Here is an 11124-nt window from a genome sequence, read left to right on the forward strand (position 1 = left end):
GCACCTGCTTTCCAGGACACATTCCTCCTTCCTTCCAGGACTGGAGATGCTGGCTTGGGATCCTGCTCTGGCTGTGCTAGCTGGTAGCTAGCTAGCTGCTCCCAGGCAGTCAGCGCCATCTGCTGGCTACTCTTTCCCCAACTGCTACGAAAACATGGGAAGCTATAAAAGGGAAACCCTTGCTGCTTAGCCAGCCTTTTTCCCTAAGCTCTCACATTCTGCTGCTGAAGCCACATCCACAGGACTGACCTAAACCATTCAAATGACATACACTTCCAAAAAGGGAGCATTATATGCAAAACATTTTATTAAGTGCTTTAATAAATGTTACAAATAGGATAATACATATCAAATTTAGTCAGAGGTTTATAATTTATTATTATAACTTAAATATAACTTAAGAAATAACCCTCACTCAAGGTCTTTTAACAGATGAATAAAACATGCTTACATTATATAAATCCATATACATACACACACAGGTCCCAGGCTTCCATTTTATCCATAAAGAATACACAGGCATGAAATCCTTACACACACCTCTCAATTACCTGAAATTTACCTGGGCCCAGATCAACTGCCACAGACCTACTGAAGAACAACTATCTTACAACACATTTACAGTCAACAGTACAAAAATATCCACAGTGAAAACTGCAGAATTAAATATTTATGCATTCACCTCCATTACAGTGCATAGTCCCACAGGGATGAGATTGTTTCAGATCTACTTACTGGATTCAGAAACCAGAGTACCTCATATAAGCACCATTATTCCGAGTGCTTTTACCCTCCCTGCCCCCTTCCACCCACCCCCCCCAAATAGAAGAGTTTAAAGTCCCTAAGCTTTTTTGGGAAATGCAGCAGAAACCCAAATAATTGCCCATGTCATTACAGGCATATTTGTTGTCTGGGATGTACTCTTGAAATAAACTGACTTCAACAACAACAGAACAATGTTTTCCAAGATATTCAGGATGAATATTTTTTCATCCTGCTTATTCCATTTCTACAATTCTAACCCAGAGGCCTCGAGCACAAGCCCTATGCGGAGAGGCTGAGGGAGCTGGGATTGTTCAGCTTGGAGAAGAGGAGGCTCAGGGGAGACCTTATTGCTCTCTACAACTACCTGAAGGGAGCTTGTAGCCAGGAGGGGGTTGGTCTCTTGTCCCAGGCAACCAGCACCAGAACAAGAGGACACAGTCTCAAACTGCGCCAGGGAAAGTTTAAGCTGGAGGTGAGGAGAAAGTCCTTCACAGAGAGAGTTGTTAGCCATTGGAATGGGCTGCCCAGGGAGGTGGTGTAGTCACCATCCCTGGAGGTGTTCAAGGGGGGACTGGATGTGGCACTTGGTGCCATGGTTTAGTAGTCATGAGGTCTTGGATGACAGGTTGGACTTGATGATATTTGAGGTCTTTCCCAACCTTATTGATTCTATGATTCCATGATATTGTCTCCAGAGAAGACATCTCTGGCAGTGTAGTAAGTGATGTGAATTAATGCATGTCTTCACCTCACCTAGGTACCTTTGAGCAGACCAGAGGAGAAACCAGCCTCCTCTTTAGGCAGCAGCTTACTATTTGCTCACCATCTGGACAAGAGATTGCAAGATCCCAGTTATGGTAACTACATGACTGAATGTAGAAAGTCTTTTACCAGATGGCCAGAGGTTTACTCTCTGCTTGTTTTCAATGGAAATACTAGACAGCTTGAGCTCAACATTTCTGAACAATGCAAGAGGTCAATCATCTTGTCAGCAAGAGGTAAAAACATCTGGACAGTAACTGATTTGCATCCAGTTTCATTCTCCAGAAATCTCTGAGATGTACAAAAAAGATGGCTTCAGTTCCTGCAAAGAGAAGACAATTCCTCTGTAAGTGGGAAAATCAACATGGATTGTATTTGCTGTCATTTCAGAAGAATTTTGCATGCAGCAGGTAGCAAAACAACACAAAAAAAGCATTCTGAACACTGCACAGGGCTGGACAGAATGCTAAGCACAATCATCCTTAAGGAGATGAGTAACCATTTCTACAGCAATAAATCCATCAGTCTTGTTAGGAACTTCTATGCCATGCCAAGATGCATACCAGGTACCCCAAAGCACATTCTGCCATTTCAGCAATGGCACAGCAATTAGCAGCTCCGATTGCTTTGTGCCATCAAAAGGGAAAGAACTTGTGAGTGCAGCTATCTCATGTGCTCACCTGAAATACCCAGACTTAGACATTCTGGATAGCACTTTGGAAACTACCTTCAGTGGTTAGGCTCTGGCAGCTGCTATAAGAGACAAAAAGGAAAAGTACTTTAATGACAACCGGCTTATACCAAATGGATTTTAGCAAAGTGATTGCAGCCTTTTTTATGCTGCTTTGTGAGACACAACTTACCTGGAAGGAATAAATTTCTTTACTGCAAAAAAAAGAATAAGAAAAGCTATTAGTATTTCAAGATGAAAGTCCCCTCATGCAAACTTTTTCTTCTACTAACCACCCCCCCACCTTATTTCTGAATATATTATTAAAAACCATTTTCTAGCAACAAATCTCACAGGCAGATACTACTGTGCTCTCATTATCTCCATCTCACATTCCCATTCACTGTCTCTGGCAGTAATTACAGACACATAAAATGTTGGGTTTTTTCCCTTCTAATCCTTGTTTCCTGAACATTTGGGCTTTGATGTTTTTCCATCTTCCAATGTTCAGCCAAAAGCCAAACACAGCATGCATGCATGCTTCTTGAAAATACTTTTGGAATTTAAGGATTGGGATTTTCACACTTCTTGGCAAACAAAGTATTGGGGTTTGGAGCTTTTAGGGTTTTTTTTCCTCCAATGAAAGTTTTTCAGGAAGATAAAAAAAAAAAAACAGTGGTTCCAGTACAGTCACTCACCTTTTCTTTGGAAACGTCTTGCAAGCCAAAAGAGAAATGATGCTGTGGACACCAGAGAGGCACTGGTGGCTGCTATGCCCACAGAGACGTAGCTGATTGGTTCAGATGCTGAAAGGATAAAAAGATTTCAGTGAGATCAAGAGGCATGTGTAGTCTTTAAAGCCCTCTCTACCTCTTCTTTTCCCTTGTGCTCTACAAGAACCAGAATTGCAGCCTGTAACACTTAGGTTTTCCCTTGCTGTTACAGGACACATCCTGTACATACAAGGTAGAAAAGCTATGCACTAAAAATTACCTCACTCATTGCCAAAGCAATGGGAAGGCAACATGCTAGCTGTAGCAGGGTCTAATCTCCAGCCTCACATGGCAATTTATGCTCCCATTTTTCATGTTTCAGATCATGTTTTAAATTCCCACTATGTTGTCTTCCTCTTTGAGCAATCTAGCTGAGATCAGTCAAATCACTCAACAATCTAAATTCTGCTCAGGCAAATAAAGTGGAGCTGAGCTTTTAGGGTCTGAGTAGAGCTCTTACTGTGTGGAATGGGAACACATGGCTGAGACTTCTGTCCTGCAAAATTACAGCTTTTGACAGAGAAGCTCTGTGAGAACTCTTGGCTGATGAGGTCACCCAAGAAACTATGGCAACTATTTTCTATAAAGTTCTACCTATACACTTTTCCACCAAACCCCAGACTTATGCATACAGATTGCCTCACAAGATCCTCTTTCTTTAGAAAAGCTTCTTCTTTATTCATATGGGAAAAGCTCAGCATGAAAAATACTTTCATTAAAAACCAAAACAACCTGAAATCAGGCTGCAGCTTTCAGTTTTGGATAAGAAATCAACTTTTTTTTTTTCACCAAGGCCTTTTACAAATCTTGCCCTCTTCTCTTTGCAAAAAAACATACTGAGAGACTTTGGGCTATTTAATCCATAGACTTCTCTAGAAGTTCTGTCTCATTGGTTGGCATTACCTCCTCCACCCTTCCACCTCATTTGACTAGAAACCCCGAGCCACTTCCCCGTGGCTAGTCACAGGTAAAATACCTTCACATGTGGGCAGACTGGCACTCCAGTTTCCTGACTGACTGCACTCAAGAACATGAGAACCATTGAGCTTCCATCCTTCTAGACAGCTGAAGAGGCAGGCTGTGTTGTATGTGAAGTTCCCAGTACCGTGTGAGCAATCCATGGAGCCTTTCTCAGGAGACCTCAGAGGTTCACACTGTACAACTGAAATACAGAAGGAACTCATTAGGAGTCATTAAAGACTGTCCCATCTTTGACCTTATCTTTTGCACTAGTGGATGTACACTGTGCTTTCAATTTCATTTGACTTTGGGGTGGAAGCAGTTCACAGAGCCATAAGGAGGCAATATTAAGGCAGGGCAAGTCACAATTGACAACATGAGACAGCACAGAGTTTAGTTTGGATCCAGGACCATATAGGAATACAGATTTCTGTGTGCTGTCCAGTGACAAGAAAACTGTGTTTGCCCACCCAGCAAATCTTACCTTTGCATTTTGGTGCTGGCTCTGACCACTGTCCCTGTGCTGTGCACTCAGTGCTGGAGGGGCCATCCAGAGCATAGCCCTCACTGCAGCGGAAATCACAACGTGAACGATAGGTGAGATCTGCAGCATCGTGATCACAGGTCACAAAGCCTCCTTCTGGCCTGGCTATAGCCTCACATCTCACAGCTGCAACACACAGATCAAACCAAAGATTAGCACAGATACCTCAGGAATGCAACATGCTAACGCTGACAGCCCCGACACCCAGGTGGTGCAGGGGTAAGGAAATGTACCTGCACAGGATGGCTGCTGCTTGTCCCAGGCCCCAGAAGACCCACACTGCAGTGTGGCTGGTCCGCTCAGGGTGAACCCTTCCTCACAAGTGTACTCACAGGTGGTACCCCAGGTGAGCTCTGCAGAGGTATGGGAGCAATTGACAGCTCCATGAGCAGGCTTTCCTAAGGCAGGACAGGTCACAGCTGAAAAGCACAAGAGACAGCACAGAGCTCAGTTTGGAGCAGGTCAAAATTAACATTCTTCTTTGAGCTGATAAGAGAGCTCCATGCTCTGCTTGGAGCTGTCCCCTACAGAGCCATACTACTTCAGATTTAGCAGGGTCTCAGGACACAGTGATTTCAGCATGTTGCACAGCACAGCCATAACTCCTAAATAGGCTCCTAAATCAAGCAAGCTGTCCTGATACTGGCTCCAAGTGGACTGCACAAACAGACACTGGGTCCCATTTCAGATGTAGGAAACAGTTATCATCAGAACACTCCACTTTAAAACCCTGTTAACATATGTGTTGGACAAACAGCTCCTGAAGTGTTGCTTGTCACCCTGCACTATATTTTCCCTCTTTGATACAACAGGCTAAGTGATCCCTCTCTGGAGATCTGCTTATGAAAAGTGCTATAAGCACACTGGGATGACTGTTAGACTACACTTGAATGGGAAGGACTGTTTAAGCTAATCTACACTTTAAATGATGATTTCTAACCCAGCAAATCTTACCTTTGCATTTTGGTGCTGGCTCTGACCACTGTCCCTGTGCTGTGCACTCAGTGCTGGAGGGGCCATCCAGAGCATAGCCCTCACTGCAGCGGAAATCACAATGTGAACGATAGGTGAGATCTGCAGCATCATGGTCACAGGTCACAAAGCCTCCTTCTGGCTTGGCTACAGCCTCACATCTCACAGCTGCAACACACAGACCACACCAGAGATTAGCACAGATACCTCAGGAATGCAACATGTTGACACTGACAGCCCCAACACCCAGGTGGTGCAGGGATAAGGAAATGTACCTGCACAGGATGGCTGCTGCTTGTCCCAGGCCCCAGAAGACCCACACTGCAGTGTGGCTGGTCCGCTCAGGGTGAACCCTTCCTCACAAGTGAACTCACAGGTGGTACCCCAGGTGAGCTCTGCAGAGGTATGGGAGCAATTGACAGCTCCATGAGCAGGCTTTCCTAAGGCAGGACAGGTCACAGCTGAAAAGCACAAGAGACAGCACAGAGCTCAGTTTGGAGCAGGTCAAAATTAACATTCTTCTTTGAGCTGATAAGAGAGCTCCATGCTCTGCTTGGAGCTGTCCCCTACAGAGCCATACTACTTCAGATTTAGCAGGGTCTCAGGACACAGTGATTTCAGCATGTTGCACAGCACAGCCATAACTCCTAAACAGGCTCCTAAATCAAGCAAGCTGTCCTGAGACTGGCTCCAGATTATACTTCACAAGTGGAATGCACAAACAGACACTGGGTCCCATTTCAGATGTAGGAAACAAAGAGTTATTGTCAGAACACTCCACTTTAAAACCCTGTTAACATATGTGTTGGACAAACAGCTCCTGACGTGTTGCTTGTCACCCTGCACTATATTTTCCCTCTTTGATACAACAGGCTAAGTGATCCCTCTCTGGAGATCTGCTTATGAAAAGTGCTATAAGCACACTGGGATGACTGTTAGACTACACTTGAATGGGAAGGACTGTTTGAGCTAATCTACACTTTAAATGATGATTTCTAACCCAGCAAATCTTACCTTTGCATTTTGGTGCTGGCTCTGACCACTGTCCCTGTGCTGTGCACTCAGTCCTGGAGGGGCCATCCAGAGCATAGCCCTCACTGCAGCGGAAATCACAACGTGAACGATAGGTGAGATCTGCAGCATCACGGTCACAGGTCACAAAGCCTCCTTCTGGCTTGGCTACAGCCTCACATCTCACAGCTGCAACACACAGATCAAACCAAAGATTAGCACAGATACCTCAGGAATGCAACATGTTGACACTGACAGCCCCAACACCCAGGTGGTGCAGGGATAAGGAAATGTACCTGCACAGGATGGCTGCTGCTTGTCCCAGGCCCCAGAAGACCCACACTGCAGTGTGGCTGGTCCGCTCAGGGTGAACCCTTCCTCACAAGTGAACTCACAGGTGGTACCCCAGGTGAGCTCTGCAGAGGTATGGGAGCAATTGACAGCTCCATGAGCAGGCTTTCCTAAGGCAGGACAGGTCACAGCTGAAAAGCACAAGAGACAGCACAGGGCTCAGTTTGGAATAAGCCACTAAAAGTTGAGTATTTTTTCCTGAAACTTTACAACATATTCACAAAACAGAAGCAGCTTTAGAGAGCAAAGCTACTGTGCTGCTATTTCAGGCAGCAGGTAAGAGTGGAAATATCTCAAAATAGAAGACTGACTCTTAAGGCAAGGCTGAAAATTCAGCTGCAGCTCATGACAGTAACTAGTTACAATGCAAATCATTTCCCATTTTGACTCTGCTTGGTGGTGGTTGTTGTTTTTATTCACTTCAAAAAGTAGCTAATTCTAAGCAGAATATCTTAAAAAACAATTCCTAAGTAACTTGTCTGTGGTGAGCAGTCACACAGCTAGATCATCTCCATTCCCTGATCCCCACTAAGAGGTGGAAAAGTATTTCCCTACAAGGAAATCTAGACCAAAACCAGAGCACTCATCCTGCCCATTTAATCTGTTTGAAAAAAGAGACCTGTGCACTGCAGTAAAAGAGCATCTTCACCATGTAACTAAGTACAAAGGAACAGAGCAGAACTTCAACTTATACCTACTGGCAGAGCAACACTAGAGTTAACTGAGCTACATATAACATAGAAAGCCCATCTATGACTGCTTGAGAAGCTCACCTTTGCATGCTGCAAGGGGAGCAGACCAGACCCCAGAAGAGGTACAGTATACAGATGGCAATGCAGTCAGTTCATATCCTTCCTCACACTGCACTGTGCAGGATGAGTTGTAGCTGAAGCTCTCCAATGGATGGCTGCACTCAAGGCTCCCGTGGTCAGGTTTCTCCAGTAGATCACAAGTCTCAACTTCAGAGAAACAGAATAAGATTCACAGTCAGTCTCATTAGCTGATCAGGTAGATCAACAAGGCAAACAAACTGCTAGCAGGCATGAACATGGCCCTGGCTGATAAGCTGGATGGAGTAACCTTACCAAATTCACATTCAGGCCCATAGAATCCAGGGTTACAATGGCAGCTGTGGTTGTTAATAGTCTCTATGCATTCTCCATGGCCACTGCAGAGAGATGGGTTGCAAGAAGCTGGAGAAAAGAGAGAGAAAAAAATTACATCAAATTAAAAAAGACTTAGCAAAGGCTGCTACTGCAACCTAGGTGGTGCTATGTCCTTCTGGCACTAAACAAGCAACACCTTTAACAGCCTAGCTCACAGTGAGAGAATTCTACTGGCTGGACACTCCATGACAATTTGTTTTCAGGTAGATATTAGCAGTATTTAAAATGCAAAAGGAACACCCTGCTATGAGGTAGGCAGAAATCCTCAACAGGTACACTCTTCATTAACTCACCACAGCTCTTTGGGCTGATAAATATTTGACTTGGATATTTTTTTTTACCCAGACTTAGCCACCTCAAAGTTTGACCAAAATCATAGAATCACAGAATCAATAAGGTTGGAAAAGACCTCAAAGATCATCAAGTCCAACCTGTAACCCAAGACCCCATGACTACTAAACCATGGCTTCCTGTGCCACATCCAATCCCTTTTTGAAAATCCACTGGTCAAATTGATGCCTCTGAAAGGGTAATTCTTATCTAGCTGAGACACCCACTAGTGAGTGGGATGAAAACTGCTATCTGGAAGAGCCTGTTTCTCTCCACTGATTATAAAGGAGTCCTCATAATTTGCTCATAAAAGATGTATAAAGTTTGGGAGCTAAAAAGTGAGACCAGTCCAGCTCTTAGAAGAACAACTTCAAACATAGTGCACAAGTGCTGAGAGAGTTGGGGAGTTAGTATGTAATACTAGGCTGAACAACTCATCCCACCCACCATCTCACCCCCAAAGGTGCACACTAGAATAGATTTTATCACTTCATACCTGTGTAGCACAAGGCAACCTTCTTTTTCTCACACTTTTCATCATTCCATTTGCCATCATCCTTTCCTCTTTTGATGTAGATTTCAACGCAGTCCTCATTGTTCCCCTTTCCATTTGGCTCACCAGAAGCCCAGTTTTCTGCCTCTTCTGTCAGTTCTTTGTTAGTTCCGATCCAGGTCCATACCTCATTAATTTTTCTGATGCCAATCCAGTAGTAACCCGGGTTGAAGGGTAGGAAGTTATTGAGATAGTTGATTTCCTCCTTATTCTGAATGGCAACCATGTGAGTATACCTCTCTCTGCACCACAGCTCTGCTTCACTGTAGGTCATGTTTGTGTCTGAATAATGGTATGTCCAACAATTCACCCCCTGCAGTCTTGTGAGGCCTAGAATGAAAAGATGCCACAAAGTTGGCGTCTGACTTTTCCCCTCTCCTCTCTCTCCAGAAGAGCAAGCTCAGCAAAGCCTTACAAAAACTGCAAACTTATCAACATATCTGAAACAGCATAAAAAGTAGCGGCAATTATTTTATAAACAAGGAACTGACAAGCTTCAAAACAGGCACCTCAGCATCAAGTAGGGAGACTTCAGCCTGAGGAACTGTCTGATCACAGAAAGCTTTGCAGACTTCAGAGCAAACTATGGGAGCAAACTGTGCATTTGACAGGCAAGCAGGAAAACATGCCACTGCAGCCAGAGGTTCTTCTGTGTGAACCTAGCCCCAACTTAATCAGGTGAGGTTTCAAACTTGTTTGATTCTGAGCTCAAACAGAGCAGTCACACTAATGTTTCCACCCAACTAGTTTTCTATGCCGAGAAATACACACTTACCATAGGTAAGAAGGGGTAAGAGCCATAACCAAATCATGTTTCTGAGAGTTTTCTCTTCTCTTTATCTTCTAAGCAGATGGCTATGAGAGATGAAAGGAGCACATTTGTAAAGAACAATACTGACTTTTTACAATTCAATATCAAATGCTGTCTGTGCAAGCTTTTTGACATGAACTAAAGACTAAAGTCTAAAGACTTTAAAAAACCATTTCCAATTTTCATTTTAAAAGAGTTCTCAATATCAAGACAACTTTTACATGTAAACAGCTTTTGAAGAACACCACCACAGGATTCCATCTGTCTAGTTTTCCTTTAGCTGAGCAATGAAACAGAACCACACACTCCATTTATACTCACAGGTTGTAGCTGTCGTGGCCAGGTGGCTAAATCCTCTGTGATAGCTCTTGGTGACTGCTCTCCGTTGCTGAATATGGACCTGAAGTTGAGCTTCAGCTCCAAGCGTCTGGTCTGTATCATCCCCTGCCTTTGCCACAGCCTTTTATATTCTCAACTGGGAAATCCCGTGTGGAAAAATAAATTCCTGGAAAATCCCAGGATCTGGCTCTCCCCACACATTAAGCTTAACGTTTCCCCTTGCCAAATCAACCCTCCCGCGAAGTCGCACTGCGCTGACAAGCTGCCAAGCGCTACATTGCTTAGCTTTACTGACAGACACACACAATTCCAGGATATCAGGAAGGAAGAAGACAGTTAAAGTTAGTTGAATGAATAAGCGGAGTCCAACTCCTCACCTAGCATAATGTTTCGTCACAAGGAGCTGCTGGTTCTTCTGGGATCTCATTAAGAAAGGCACCAATACCCAAAGCTGGTTAACCAAGTTTGAGTAAAAGAAACTGCAGCACTGGACAAGCTCTACCTTGTGGATCACAGCACACTGTGCAGAGTTTTCATCTGTGGCAAGATTTGCCAGCCTTAGGATTGCTAGTACTTTTCTAGCGTCTTGCTCACAATACAGATTCATCAGTCACTTGAGCAGATAAGCTTGGAATGTAGACTTAGGTTTGAAGAGTCCCTTGGACCATATAATCCAATATCCTTCCCTCAACAGTTACAATTCCTGAACAGGTGCATATAATAATTCAGGTAGACAAGACAATGCAGCAGTCTCATACTGCATCCATGCCCATTCATTGTGGACACACTGATTAATGACACTGCTGCACAGAGCAGCTGCAGGGAGTCCACAGTACAGAGACACATGCCCAAGCAATCCTGGACACTGTGATATAGTGTGTTGGTAAGTGGCCACAGGCTATTCAGAGCACACCTGTGAGCATGAGAAGGCAGGAAGCATGAGGATCAGTGATTCCTTGCAAAAATGTCTTCTGGCTGCACCACTACACTCTGCTCCTTGATCCTTGTACATACTTTCACACACAGGGTGCTTCAGTGACAAGGCAGGGGGCTTGCCATGCTATGTACAGAAGTAGTTTTGAATGTTTTCACTTAAGTATGCACCAACAAGTACAGC

General features: G+C 44.1%; 1 protein-coding gene across 1 annotated transcript; it reads right to left on the reverse strand.

Annotated features, from left to right (window-relative positions):
- Positions 1 to 289: 289 nt before the first annotated feature.
- SELE (selectin E) lies at positions 290 to 10330 on the reverse strand. The gene is made up of 16 exons (XM_068141509.1): positions 9990 to 10330; positions 9633 to 9712; positions 8801 to 9187; positions 7894 to 8001; positions 7582 to 7767; positions 6754 to 6939; positions 6461 to 6646; positions 5722 to 5907; positions 5429 to 5614; positions 4708 to 4893; positions 4415 to 4600; positions 3947 to 4132; positions 2896 to 3003; positions 2391 to 2412; positions 2208 to 2280; positions 290 to 1849 (listed from the first exon to the last, which is right to left on the reverse strand). Exons 2-15 carry the CDS (start codon positions 9667 to 9669, stop codon positions 2223 to 2225), a joined length of 2208 nt encoding a protein of 735 aa, XP_067997610.1. The 5' UTR covers positions 9670 to 9712; positions 9990 to 10330; the 3' UTR covers positions 290 to 1849; positions 2208 to 2222.
- Positions 10331 to 11124: the final 794 nt, after the last annotated feature.

Source organism: Melanerpes formicivorus, unplaced genomic scaffold (assembly GCF_026170545.1).
Source record: "Melanerpes formicivorus ecotype bairdi unplaced genomic scaffold, bMelFor1.0.p_v2 SCAF_7, whole genome shotgun sequence".
Taxonomy (NCBI): Eukaryota; Metazoa; Chordata; class Aves; order Piciformes; family Picidae; genus Melanerpes; species Melanerpes formicivorus.